Here is a 15,505-nt window from a genome sequence, read left to right as displayed (position 1 = left end):
CACGTACATTAGTTAGGGTTTGGTTCATCCGCAAATAACAAAATATCAGTAGAGCAGTGACTCCCACAGAACAGAAGTTTGCTCCTGTCTCACATAAGGGAGTTCTCACATCACAGGCCTGTTGTGGCAACTCCACAGTCTTTAAGGACCCAGGCTCTTCCCAGCTTATTCTTCAGTTACCCTCACGATGCAGTCTAGCCCTCATGGTCCAAGATGGCGGCTAGTCCTCTACCAAATCATCACATCCACACTCCAGCGTGATCAAAGTTAGCGACAGGGGAGAGGTGGAAGGTACATACCAGCTGTTTTTTGTTTGTTTGTTTGTTTTTGCGGTACGCGGGTCTCTCACTGCTGTGGCCTCTCCCGTTGCGGAGCACAGGCTCCGGACGCGCAGGCTCAGCGGCCGTGGCTCACGGGCCCAGCCGCACCGCGGCATGCGGGATCCTCCCGGACCAGGGCGTGAACCCGCATCCCCAGCATCAGCAGGCGTACCCCCAACCACCGTGCCACCAGGGAAGCCCATACCAGCTCTTTTTAAAAGGTTCCCTAAAACCTGCAATACAACGTTTCTTCTTATATCACACTGGCCAGAAACTTCATCAAAATTCCACGTCTAACTGCGAAATGGCCACATGGCAAGATAAAAATGCTATTAACTAAAAAAGAAAGATAAACAGATATTGAAGGACAGCTAGTAGTTTCTGCCCCTATATCATGTTGAAACTAAAAGGTGGAAAAGGTGAAACTTGAGGTGTCTGACAGAATGACTTGCAGCACAATGGCCCCATACAGTTCAACTGTGTGTTGTTTCTCTGTCATATCCTGTCCATCAAGTATGAATATACAGGCACACCTTTTCAGTGATACATTCAGGAGATGATCACTGTTTTCATTAACAAATAATTCTCAACTGGATGAAATTGTTAAATTATCTCCATTTTTTTTCAATTAATAAATTTCCAATAAAATAAAAACCAAAATACTACTTCACTGTTTTGAAATGGTCAGATATCTGATAGGTCAATACTGCAAATAGGATAAAATTCTAATATCTCGGAATGGCACACAGGCCCACTGAAAATCACCGTTCTAGACTCATTCCTCATCAGTGGCCCTGACATATCCTCTCTCTCCTGAAGAACTTTTTACTGGCCCTGAATATGTCCCAAATTCCTCTGAATCTACATACTTTACACAGTCTGTCCCACTGCCTGAAAATATTTTGTTCCCCTACCACACCTTATAAGAGAATTATTCCAACAATTCTCAAATATCAGCATGCATAAAAATCACCTGCATTGCTTTTTTAAAAAATGCTGATTCTTACGCTATAGTTTCAAAGATTCTGTTTTATTAGGTATGGGTCAGGCCCAGAAATCTGCAGCATTTCTACAAGGAGCAGAGTGCCCGAGACAGAGAAAGTGCTCAAGAATGTTGATGATTACTACAATAAGACCATCTTACACTAGTTTAAGATGTTTTTCTTCTGGATTAGTTTACTAAAGGATTAGTTTGCTATTATGAGGTAACACCATAATTCTATCATGATATAATGAAAGAAGTCACATTTTCATAAATCCACCTTTGGAAAGATTACTGTGACCTCAATAAGAACTCTTCCCTTCATAATATGTTTTGGTTGCATTCAGTGGGATAAAACAGATACTGAATAAGACAACCACTTAAATATAAAAGAATATTGTAGTATTATTAAGATTACTAGGAAGACAATATTTAGGTCTTCCTATTCTATCTGAAATACTAGTAGAAATTGCAAAGCTCATACTGTACACTCTACTTAGAGTCTCATCCTCATTATTTATTTCCTCAACAGAATGAAATAAGAAGAGACTGTAAGTCAAAATATAAAAGCTATTCATCACAATTTTTCTGTTAAATAGTCTCAGATGTGAAAGATATAACATTACGAAAGCCTCTGAGTAAATACTATAGGAAACCCATTTATGGAATATGGTGTGCACACTTAAATTTTTTTTCCCTACTGATATTGTACTGAAGAAGTGCCTTCTAGGAAACAGTACCACAGTAAACCAGTCAACTACTCCCAAAGAGGTGTACTAAAAATCTGACTGCCTGATGGTTTTAGTTCAAAGAAAACATACCTCAAAATTGCTCAGAAGAGTTTACAGGTATTAATCTGTCAAATAATTTTACCTAAAGTCACTCTAGATGCCTTATGGCTAAAGACAAAAAGAGTCATAAGCCACTTGGAATTCATATTTATATAATTAACAAAATGCTTCTCAACTGCTTCATTGATTACAAAATTTTTTCTAAGTTTCCAAATATATTACTTTAAGAAATAAGATTTCATTCCTTAGAATTCTGAAGCTTTCTGCTCTTTATTTAATGTTTGAAAGGAAGTATGTTCAACCTAGAAATTTTGTGGTTTTATTTGCTTTTTTGTTTATTTGTTTATGTCTCAACTGCAGTGGAAGAGAAACTGTAACTTTGTATTTTTGTGAGGTCTTTTTCAAAGTGTCTTAACACGTTATTTGATGGTATACAATTACTAAATTATAGAGAGTGAACTGCAGTGGTTCTCAGCCCTGCATGTACACAAGAACTATCTGGGGAACTTTGGGAAAAAAATACCAGTGTCTGGGCCAAACCCCAGGCCTGTCTAATCAGAATGTAGGGATGAGGCCCCAGCACCAGTATATCTTCAAAGTGCCCCCTAAATCACAAGAAGGTTAGATCCACTGAGTTAGGGAGACAGATCCCTAATTTACATTTGAGTCGGCTGAGTCCACTGAGCCCCAATAAAGAATGAGTGACTTCCTCACAACTAATTGTGTGCAACACAGGGCTCAGTTCTGCTTCTCAGCACAGTGGACACCTCTCCCCTGCCCCATGAAGCTCCCTCTCACCCTGCACCCTTAAGGAGACAAGGCAGGGTGGTACACCCCACACAGAACACCCGGGCCTTAATGGTTTCACCTCTGAATGCTGCTAGATTAACAGGTGAACCAGAATTAGGAATCAACGAATGTGAAAATTCTGTTAATTCTATCCATTAGACACATGACTTCACATTTCTTATTGGGAAAATAAACAGCTGCATGAAGTTAGTTGAAAAATCCTGGCATACCTCCTTTAGAACTGAAAGGTCAAGGGTAAAAACACAAAGATTGCCAAGTAAATTCACTGCAATTTGAGTTTTTCTGGATATCACAATACATGGGTAAAGAGTTATTAATAGGGTCAGTTGCTTTTTTAATCCATAAACACCATTTTTTAAAGATTCATTATACTTCTGTTGTAAGAATGGGGAGTAAAAATAGAAAGCACATGGTGAAAATCTGTTTACTTTTTGTGATTGTTGTTTTAATTAAAGCCTTCAGTCCTAGTCAGAATCAAACTGACTTACTGTCCCTTATGTAAATTTTTATTATACACAGCTAGATTTCCACTTTTAAATAAAGGAAAGAATACAGAGATGAAGAGATTATCTAAAAAGTTCCATTTAAAAATGTGATAGTTTAACTTTAATGTGTATACATGGTTTGACTGATATCCACGATGAGGAATTCAGTAGGAGACAATCTTAAAAATAACTACTTCCCAAAATCTCATTTATCATTTAAACTGGAAAACAGAAGGTGAGACTAAAGTACATATTTCAATATCAATACTTAAAAGATGAAATCCAAGCCGCTGTGAGTTACTAAATTCTGATTCTAAAGTCAATCAGTTTTACAAAATAATTAGCTTAATGGAAACGAGTTCTTATGCCCTACTTTAAGAGGCATGTGCATATTCTGAAAAACACAATAAACTTCAGCTGTACTATAACCCAATTCCTTTAATCTATATAATAGTGTCTGTCCAATTTCATTCTGCCTGCATCAGAGTTATATTCAGTATCTGGTCACCAATGTTAGTGAACACACAAAAGTAATCCAAATTATTCTTTTTCATTTTATTTTCCATGGAATATTCCGGTCGCGGTTATTTTTCCTTTTTTTCTTTCTTTCTTTCTTTCTTTTTTTTTTTTTTTTTGCTGTAATATAATAAGCTAATTCATGCCTTTCTCTTAGTTTTGGAAAGAGTTATATGCCAACACCTAGGCAACAGATACCCTTTTTCCTAATTTAAAATAACTATGAGGTTGCATACTACAGTAGGAAATTTGTAATCAACCTAAAGATAATGTCTTAAAAGTACAATTAAACATGTCATAACAGAAGAAAACCCTGGTAATTACAAATAGTACCAGCCTTGCTGGGGTTTTAAACAGTAGTGTAAGACTAAGAAAAATCGCCACCCAGTGATGCAAATGAAAACTGCAATTTGTTTTTGTGTAAAATGAGTACCCTAGAGGATTACTACAACTTCATTACTGAATGAACGAATAGTACCTTCTTATGAGACTAGAGACTAGTTACAAGGGAAAGGATGTTTTTCTACAAGGCTTTTTTTTTTCCTTATTATTATTCAGCACGTTCAACATTTTACAAAGGCTAAAAGCTTTGCAAACCTTTACAGGGAAAAAGCTTTCTGTCCATAAGTGAGCTAAATGTGTACAAGCAGCCCAGATATCCCTATTACCAATAAATGTAACCAGGCTCTGCCTGGACCCTCAATTTCAAGTCATGGGGTGTTGACTTCAGCAACTCAGCAATGCCATCTAATAACTGTGACCTAAAACTTATTTGTGTTAAGCACGAAGGCTTGCCTAGAGGAAGAGGTATTCTCAAGGTGGGAAAAATAATTTATATTTTTAACAACATTATTTAACCTTTTTAGAAATACGTTATAAAGGCCAAGTAAAATGATAATCTAACAGATTCTATACAATCCATATTGATAAAGAAGTTGTTGGTATAAATATAATCTAAGTCTTTACTTAGTTGTATCATTTAGAAGTTAATAAACACACAAAAACACTTATATACACTTATTTTCCTGCAATGTATCTATTGTACATAAGAACCAAGAAAGCTATGTGGATACATGATAACCAAAACACACATGTCAAAGTATGGGGTCATGTTAATAAAAGTATTTCATATCTACCATTTGACCTACTTGGTACTTTTCAAAATATTTTACACAGTATGCTCTGAGACTAAGCAGGTATTATATGTGTCAATATCGAACCATATGATAAGAAAAAGCAACTTACAACAAATCAGTTTCTTTAAAAAAAGAGGTTACCATCCTGTTTTTTAAGATAATTAACTATATTCCTAATAACTTATCCTGACTTTTATCAGTCAGTTCAGTTAAGGCCTTAACTGCTGAAGGATATTTTACTAATTAAACAATGTATAGTTGTCCTTAGGTTTCTGTAGTACCCCAATACTAAAATCTGCAGCGGCTCAAGTCCCTTATATAAAACGGCATATATGTGCATGTAACCTATGCATATCCTCCTGTATACTTTAAGTCATCTCTAGATTACTTATCATACCTAATACAATGTAAATGCTATGTAAATAGTTGCTAGGCATATGGCAAATTCAAGTTTTGCTTTTTGTGGAACATTCTGGGTTTTTTTTGTTTTCAATATTTTCAATATGCAGTTGGTTGAATCCACAGATGCAGAATCTGTTGATATAGAGGGCTGACTATATACCATCTTCCAACCTCAACTTCATTAAGGAGATTAGAGGTTTGTTTTTTGTGTGTGTGTGTGGTACGCGGGCCTCTCACTGTTGTGGCCTCTCCCGTTGCGGAGCGCAGGCTCCAGACGCGCAGGCCCAGCGGCCATGGCTCACGGGCCCAGCCGCTCCGCGGCATGTGGGATCTTCCCGGACCGGGGCACGAACCCGTGTCCCCTGCATCAGCAGGCGGATTCTCAACTACTGCGCCACCAGGGAAGCCCAGGAGATTAGAGTTTTATGCAATAGTTTTAAATATTTAAAATATTAAATAGTGAAAAGCTTGGGGCAGCCAAAATTAAAGCCAAACTTTATGAACAATAATACAACCAACCCTCTTTTAGTAAAAAAATAAAAAAGCACAGCACTTTGTCTTTTAAAAATTAATGAACACAATTTAAATGTTTTAAAAAGAGCTTAAAATGTCACTAATGCCTTAAATTTTAAAATGATAATATGACCTGTTTTTTTTTTAAAGTGATGGAGGGCTTCCCTGTTGGCGCAGTGGTTAAGAATCCGCCTGCCAATGCAGGGAACACAGGGTTGAGCTCTGGGCCAGGAAGATCCCACAGGTCACGGAGCAACTAAGCCTGTGCACATGACTACTGAGCCTGTGCTCTAGAGCCCGCAAGCCACAACTACTGAGCCCACGCGCCACAACTACCGAAGCCTGTGCGCCTAGAGCCCCGTGCTCCGCAACAAGAGAAGCCACCGCAATGAGAAGCCCGCGCACCGCAACGAAAAGTAGCCCCCGCTCACTGCAACTAAAGAAAGTCCTCCTGCAGCAACGAAGACCCAATGCAGACAAAAAATAAATAAATTTATTAAAAAAAAAAAAAAGGCGATGGATAGCTTAGTGGTTAATAGGATAGGCTCTGAAGTCAGAATGCCTGGGCTAACTCCAGATCTGTTCTATGTAAGCTAGAGGAACTAGCTCTAGCTTTTTAGTCCTCCCCTGTATGTGGAGATAACACAACCACTTCACTCACATGGTTGTTCTTAGCACATTACACACATTAAGTCATTTAATCACCTCAATAACCCTATTGGGTTGGTACTGTTATCATGCTCATTTTCTAGATAAGCTAAATGTTACCCAGGAGGTTTCATAGCTTCCCCAAATGATAAGGGTAGCAGATATACCAACCCAAAATGCCACTTTGGCATAAGAACTATTTTGGGCCAAAGGCATTTGAAAAATAGCAGGTGCAAAAAGGGCACTCTGACCTCCCCTTTTCTTCCTGAAAGCAGGAGATTTTTTTAAAAAAAGAAAAGAAAAGAAACCTATGGAGAATGCCAGGAGGAAAGAAACATTCTTACCACCAAAGATGGAGAGTCAGGGGCAAGAGAACTCCACAAAATCAGAGACTGTTAAAATAACCCTCATCTTCCTTTAGTATCCCCACATATTTTCCACAACTACCTCTTTGCTCAACCTGGTATATGAGAACCTAGGTGTGGCCACATCTTTGGGTCTTCATTCTCCTGTGGGGGCCCCCATGTACATGTAAAAATCCATATGCTTTTCTTCTTTTCATCTGTCCTATGTCTACTTAATTCTCAGGCCCAGCCAGAGACCCTAAGAGGCGAGAGGTAAAGTTTTGCCTCCCCTACAATGGAAACTCCAGTAAACTGTAGAGCCAGGATATAAACCTAAGGGGTCTGGCTCGAGTCAGCATTATATACCTGCAACTCACTGTAGAGTCTCTGCGGTGCTCCTGAGAAAGAAGGGAGATGGTGTTACTGATGAAAAGAGGAGAACAGAGGAAGTGAGAACCCAGACATGATGCTGACTGACAGCATCAAAACTTCAAGAGAGTAACTAAGATCACAGAATAGTAGGTACACAAGGATTTTTCACGGAAAATGGTAGAGGGCAGTAGAGCTTTGCACCTGGGAAAAAATAACACTAAACAGAGACAAGCATCAGCAGACATGGCAGCTGAAGGACCAGAAGCCTTCAGCCAACATTTGGGAGTCTGCTCTTGCTTGGATCATCTGAATGAGGGTGCACTACCAGCGGCACCTGAAATTAAATCACAATCCTGGGACTGGGAGGTAAGTGATGCCTCACCATGATTTCCCAACCGCAAGACTGTGGTACAGGAGTCAACACCAATCCCGCTTAGTCTAAGATGGCCCTAGGAAAACTTCCTGAAAATACAGCATGTCAGGCTTTTGGGAAAATGCACCATTATAGCTTAGATATATCAGATGGAGCAGGTGGGACATGAAAGCATATGAGAGTAATTAATTGCTAGAAATTCCCTCAAGCATTAGCAAATTTGGACATTTCTGTCTTCTGAGGCTCAGTTAAAGACCACTTCTTAAACTAGTCTTTCCTAGGAAGGAAAGGTCTGTAACAGAAGCTTCACCGGCTAAGGCAGAATACCATGGGAACGGGGCCCCTGTTGGGCTAGTTATAAGAAAGGCAGTGAAACATCTTCAAGTTACAAGCTACCAGACATTGAAGGAGATTTTAGAGACAGCAGCACCAGGGTTTTTTTCAGTTGTGGTTAAAAGTTGTCTCTGTAATGCTGCAAAGTGGCAGGCCACAGAGCCAGAGAGGTGAAGAAGACGTATCGAGAGTTCACGAAGTCCAGCTGTAGAAGCTGTATGTGCTCTCAGACATGTCAGTGCACTAGACTCACAGCCTTTAAATGCCTATTTAATAAAAAAGAGAATAAGGTGGATTTCTAATCATGAAAACAACAGAAAAGAGCACAGTTCTCTGCATATGTGTTGAGATTACAGAGGTGTTCTAAAATGAAGAATACAGAACAGAGTTTGGAAAATCAGGCTTTGCTGAAGCAAATTTCTGAGAAAAGAATTTATTGTGAAACTCCTGAAGAGGCAGAAACTAACTATACAGGAGACTAGAGGCATCCCTGAAGTTTTTTGGTTAGTGGGGCTAATTTAGCAGGTAAAAGGGAAGCAACGCTGACAGCTTTTGAAACAGAAGTTGGGGTTGACAGAGCCAGTTCTGACTTAGAATGCAAGGCACAATTTCCTGACACTGTAAGAAGGGCCAGAGAAGCAGTTGTGCCCATGGTACCCCACTTTATCCCAGCCAGGAGGCTCCCCAGAAAAGCCACCAACCCTGGTCAGACTATGCCCCACTACTTTACCTCAGACGTAGAGGATCTGGTCAGAGAGAAAATAACTCTGACCACTCTAGCTACTGCCCCTGTCCCAGGCCACAGGAAGCAGATACAGAAAAACACACAGGCCTGCCAGAATTTGACTGTGGAAAAGGTGGGATATTCTATGGTAACATTCAGCCATGAGAAAAACTCTCTTCCGGTCTCTCAGAGATTAAGGACAAGAAACAGAAGAGGGCCAGAGGGGTAAAATCCTTGCATCCTTACTGTGAGAGACCAGATCCTAAAGGGAAGGGCTGAAGAGGCAGAGCCCTACCCACCCACCCTCTGAATGTGTGGGGTCAGAGGCCAAGAGAGCCTAAGCCGAAGGTTCAGGATTACCCGTAAACCCAAGGAGCCATCTTCTACTCCTCAAGACACGCAGACCATTTGCCAATGCCAGGGGACTCTGGGATGACTGAGCCAAGATAAAGACAGAAGAGACAGGAAACCAGAATCTGGAAAGGGAGATACCTGAGAAACATCACCAGAAGCAAACACTCTATGAGTTTATGCAAATCCTCTCAGAGAAGGAGCTGAATTTGGCGGGAGGAAATCCAGAGTAGAAGAGGATGCGTTTCACAAGGGGACTCTGGGTTTTGGTTCCTCCTCACCACCCTGTTGGTAGAGAACTGCTGGGAAGAACTATCTAAAGACTGCAAATCTCTCCCTTGGGGGAAAGACACAATGACATGAAGGAAATGTTATTTTTCAGAATTCCCCTTGAGAAGAGCATAGTATTTGGTTGAAAGAAATATTTTTTAAAGCCACTAAAATCTTAATAACTAGCAGGTATTAATTTTATAATAGAAAATAAACTAGTCTTAACATTTAGGAGACACTATTTAACATATTTAGATTTGAAAGTGTACTTCAACACTGTTGCTGGGAATGTAAATTGGTGTAGCCACTATGGAAAACAGTATGGAGGTTCCCCAAAAAACTAAAAATAGATCTATCATATGATCCAGCAATCCCACTCCTGGTTATATACACGGAAAAAAATGAAAACACGAATTCAAAAAGATACATGTACCCCAAAGCTCAAAGCAGCACTATTTAATAGCCAAGACACAGAAACAACCCAAGTGCCCATTGACAGATGACTGGACTAAGAACATGAAGTATATATATACATACATATATATATACACACACACACACACATACACACACACACACATATATATACATACATACACACACACACACACACACAAAGGACTATTACTCAGCCATAAAAAAAGAATGAAATTCTGCTACTTGCAACATGTATGGACCTGGAGAGTATTATGCTTAGTGAAATAAGGCAGACAGAGAAAAACATATACTGTACATCACTTACATGTGGAATCTAAAAAATAATACAAATGAATGTATATGCAAAACAGACTCACAGATACAAAAAACAAACTAGTGGTTACCAAAAAGTAAAGAGAAGGGAAGAGGCAAATTAGGGGTATGGGATTCAGAGATACAAACTACTATATATAAAAGAGATAAGCAATAAGCACATACTGTACAGCACAGGGAATTATAGCCATTATCTTGTAATAACTTTGAATGGAGTATAGTCTATAAAAATATTGAATCACCATGCTGTACACCTGAAAGTTATTACAATATTGTAAGTCAAATATACTTCAATAAAAGAAATAAATGTACCTCATTCAGCAACTATTTATTGGATGCCTGATTTAATTTTTGATGCTAATTTAAGAAGCAAGGCTTGGTGCTATTTATAAACCAGAATTTGAATTTATCAAGGTTTCATCAAGACTTCTGCTTTTTCATAATTAAAAAGGTTGACTAGCTTATTGGATAGAAAAAATAGGATGATTTTATAAATTGAATTTGAAGGACACATCCAAACCAATGTACTGTATAAGAAGAGTCTGACTTGATGACAATATTTTAAGTGACTGATGACCTATATTTTTATAGATTGCATATACATAAACTAACTCTGGAATTAATAGGAAAATGTTTAAAATCAATTATATACTTTTCAAGTAATCTTTTAAAGGAAAAATAATTCACCTAATTATGATATTGTTTCCTAAAAAGACTCACCTAAAAGGACAAATCCATCTGCTTCTGTCTCTGGTACCAAGGGCTTTTTAGATTCTGGAGGCTTTCTGAAGAAGTGAAACATTGCTGCTTCCTCTGTTACCTGAAATAGAAACACTATATAATATCAAATTCAGATGAAACCGTAAAACTCTTACCCTTCTTAGTAAAAAGCCAAATACAGGGACTTCCCTGGTGGTCCAGTGGTTAAGAATCCGCCCTCCAATGCAGGGGACATGGGTTCGATCCCTAGTCAGGGAACTAAGATCCCACATGCTGCAGGGCAATTAAGCCTGTGCACCGCAACTACTGAGCCCACGTGCTCTAGAGTCCATGCACCAACAGCTAGAGAGCCTGCGTGCTGCAACTATTGAGCCCGTGTGCTCTGGAGCCTGCACATCACAACTGGAGAGAAGAAAGAGCCCTCTCACTGCATTGAAAGATTTCAAGTGCTGCAACTAAGACTTGACGCAGCCAAATAAATTTTAAAAGCCAAATATAAAGATATCACAATAATTACTTTTAGGAATTCTATTCCCAAACTTAAGAACACAAGCCCTCTCTAGGTGTCAGAAGACAAAACCAGAAATTAAGGAGCATGGACTTCCAGTTTGAAATACTGTGTTCATCCTCTCTCGATTTCTGAACATGCAGGAAATAACACAAGAAATCACTACAAGTAAAACTAAAGTCAACAGATAACACCAGAATCTGGAAGGATCTCACTAGCCATAAATTGGACACTGGACTGAGGAAAGGGGAAAAAAAAAAAACAAATCCTGTCCAGGTTTCTTGTCATGCCATAACTACCTTAAGCTTCATGAAACTAAGGCCACCTGAAAAAAGAAAAGAAGGCACTACAAACACCCTCTAGAGTTGGTTATCTGATTCAGACACTCAAGGACTGTATTCATTGTAAAACTGTAGCCAAATGTAAATTCCCATAAATGTAAATATCTGTGTTGGTGAGATTATTGTGCACTACCCCCAACACACACACACACACACACACACACACACACCCCTCTCTTCTCTGTGTCCTCCCATCTTTGTACATTCAGCTTTGTACACTCAGGCAGGGCAGCAACTCTTAGAAAACTGGGAAGGAAGTTGAAGGAAACTTGGGAGGACATGTCACGTTCTGAGTTGCTATAAGCAAAGCAATGTAAGAGACAGCAAAGAAAAGTTCCTGGTGGCCACAAGTGCCCCACATTTCAGTTTCATATATTCCACCCACCAGAAAATCAAGCAGGGAGGATAAATAAAGATTTTATCTGAGCAAGATGCTTCTAGAAACTGAGAATTGCACCAGGATTTGTGTAGGTCAACCTGCCCTGGGTTGATGGTAAAAGAGCCAATTTGTTGACAGAAAGCACATCTGGCAGGTTTCACTTTTTAAAAGAATAAAAAATGGAGAAGAAAAACACAAGCCATGTGAAAAAGAAAATATTTCAGTAAAGGGAAAGGAATCACCTCTGAAATCCTCAAAGGCTGAGCTTACTGGATATAGTGATGAAGCCAAAAGAAAAGTCTGGAAATAGTTTGGCACCCTCAAGAGAGTACAAGGAGACATGGCCTGTACGAAACTGGTAAAAAAAACAAAAACAAAAACACCAAAAAAACAAGACTAGATGGAAAAGCAAAAGGAAAAGATGAAAAGGCAAGGAATGAGATGAAAAAAATAACTAAGATAAAGAGAAACCCATGCAAGAAAAAATGAGATCAGAAAAGAACTGGTTGGTTTATAAGCAGGAATGTAAGACAATAAAGTTCAAACTCAAAGACTTAAAAGACTGGAAGAAGCAACTAACTTCTCAATCCCAAACAGTTAAAACTAAAACAGAGAAAGCCTTTGAAGGAACAACAGATGATTAAAATTCAATCTGAGTAAGGATCAAATCATAGCCATCACACCTGATACTAAAGCCTCAGCCTGGATGAATGTGGCACTCAGTAAATTCTTAGGCTACAATGGGTCAGGATAAAGAGACGAAGGGGATCGGTGTCCAACTGAAGCCTAGTAGAGAAAAGATACCTTCAAATAAATAAATGGGGGGGCACATTTAAGGGTGAAAGAGATGAGAAATATAGCAAATCTAAGAGTTACAGCTAGCAAAAATTGTAGGTCTGGCTACAGATACATGAAGCTGATTATAATCAAATAGATAAGAAACCAACAAAATTTTTGGAGAGTTGTGCTGCCAAAATGACAAGTCTGAATTAAGGGAGGACTTTGACTATTGGAAATTTACAACAATGCTGCAGACAGGAAGTTGCCAGAGAAAACTGCTCAGACCCCAAGGAGGGTCTATTCTCCAGTGCCTACTTCGGTGGTAGCCAAGGAAGTTACTGGAAAAGGAAGAAACTTTGGGTGGAGTGCCTGGAGAACATGGGACTGTGGGTGGGGCTCTCCTGAGAAGCAGAATCTGGACATAATTAATGAACATTCTCCAATCCAAGGCGGGGATCCCCCAAAATGCCTGCTCAGTGGGATTCCAGAATTGCTATCACTCGGTGACTGCTGTGTATCTCCCATTCCTCCCCTTTCTGGATGACAGTGGTTTGGGCAGTTATTTTTCCCAGTTACCAGAGTGGACAGAAGGGACAGACTGCTGGTCTTTTTAGTTCATGAAGTCTCTACAACAAGAGGTGCCACATCTGGACCTGATGAAGAAATGCTGAACTTAGAGCATGATGCTATGACTGGATGGAGCCATTTGGGTTATTGCCCTTGGGGAGGGGTGAGTCACTCCGCCTACAGTAGGGAAAGAGAACTGAGTATATGGTGACCACGGAATCATTAGGGCCATTCGCTGGCTCTCCACCTTATATCAGGAGACATATAAGAACTGCAGTTTTCTACCCTCCTTGGAGGTAGGTGTGGCCATGTTGCTTGCTTGGTTCACTGTGTCACATGCCATTAGAGTGCTAGAAGAAGGAGCTTTGTGGCCACAGAGAGAGGCCCTTTAAAAAGTGGCTCCTTTCTAACATATAAAAGAAAAGTCTTTAATAGAAGGACTCAAATTTCCAATACCTTTTCATGTCTGGCCACAAGACAGAAATGGAACAAACACAGAAATCACAAAAGCGGTTCTGATAAGTCATTCTCAAGCCCCCCAACATTTAGATATGTTGTTATAAAAGCCAGACCAAACTCAGCTGTAGTGCCAGAATCCCTTTTGAATGCAAGTGTTTTGTAGAGAACTTATGATTCAAATAATTAAGTGAAGCATTTAAGTTTTTCATGATGTAAAAAAAAATCAAACTTAAACAATATACAGGCTTAAATAGGCTGCAGCAGGTTGCCAACAGTATGACTTATGTGGCAATGCATAATATTATAGTTTGTCACTTTAGAACATTATAAAATTCCAAACATATCCGTGAAGGAGAGAGAACTTAGGTTCCAAGAGTCAAGAAACATCCAGGCATGGAAGAAACAGGTCAGGAATAGGAAAAAGGTAGTAGAGACAGTATAAAAGAACTCAGAATGGCAGCAAAGACTAGTTTGCTACAAACATCCATTGGTAACTGCTCTAAAATGGTTATGAAAGTACCAGTCACCCTCGCACCTGTTATTCTGCAAGCCTGACCATTGCCTTAACCCCTTCCTCTACAACAGTCACCTCAAGATGTGTTTCCATGGGAACGCTGTGCCAATTTTACAATACAAGTCTTGGGATTCCCTTGCACCATCTATACTGCTGCAGACATTCATGATTCATTCCACTAGGTACCTAAGTAAGTCTAACCATACATATAGCTTTACAGTAATCACTCCATGCATGAAAAGACTATGTCCTGAGACATTAAAATCTGTAATCAAATTATCTTTATACCATGATATTTTTTGTACCATTGAAAACACACACAAGGTGGTATAAAAATTTATCCCAGCAGGACCGACAATATCATTCTAAGATCTTCCCACAGCAAGAAAGCTGCATGGTTAGGTCACCACTCCAGAAGCCAGATTTCCTTTCCCCACCTAAGACTAGAACTGGGAAAGAGAACGGGGGTAACTAAAACCCCACTAACATTTGCCGAGCTCCTACGACGTGTCACGCACTGTACCTAAATGCCTTATAGACTCTATCTCCTATAATCTTACAATCATTCCGCCAGGTACACATAACTAACTATTCACAATGTGTAAGTGAAAGAATTGAAGCAAAGTCGGTTAAGTATTGATGCAAATGTATATGGCTAGTAAACAGCAGAGCTAGAATTTTAAACCAAGTCTTTTTGGTACCAAAACTGAATGCTTTTCATCAACAAAGCACCAAAGACAAGGAGTCCTTAACAAGACACTTGTGTTGGACTTTATTATTTCCTAATATTAGTGAAATACATTTGATTAATTCCATTTCTGTCTTTCTAAATCCCTACTTTCCCAAGCCTTGCTTAGCTCTGTGTTCTGAAGATATTTGCTAATTCCACAATATCCACGTTCCAGACTTTCACTTACTTTATATTTATATTTTATGAGTATTTATTAAGTGCTTAGGCCAGATACTGACCAGGCACTGCAAATGCAGCACTCAACTTATATTTACGGGAACAAACAGCAACCTGAAACTACCCCGTTTTGGAGGCAATCCTGAGCAAAACTAAGAGGAATTTAGGAGCTCCATCCCCAAAGTGGAGGAGGCCTGGAACAGTCCTGCT

General features: G+C 39.3%; 1 protein-coding gene across 1 annotated transcript in view; it reads right to left on the bottom strand.

Annotated features, from left to right (window-relative positions):
• The window catches only part of UMAD1 (UBAP1-MVB12-associated (UMA) domain containing 1), a 234,945-nt gene that overhangs the window by 197,279 nt on the left and 22,161 nt on the right, over positions 1-15,505 (bottom strand). Inside the window, exon 2 of the mRNA XM_059074743.2 lies at positions 10,841-10,940. Coding sequence (XP_058930726.1) covers positions 10,841-10,922 — 82 coding nt within the window. The 5' untranslated portion in view covers positions 10,923-10,940. The remainder of the gene's footprint in view (positions 1-10,840; positions 10,941-15,505) is intronic.

This window comes from Kogia breviceps, chromosome 9, assembly GCF_026419965.1.
Source record: "Kogia breviceps isolate mKogBre1 chromosome 9, mKogBre1 haplotype 1, whole genome shotgun sequence".
Lineage (NCBI taxonomy): Eukaryota > Metazoa > Chordata > Mammalia > Artiodactyla > Physeteridae > Kogia > Kogia breviceps.
Note: the sequence above shows the minus strand (reverse complement) of the source record. Positions and strands in the feature narration are given on the sequence as shown.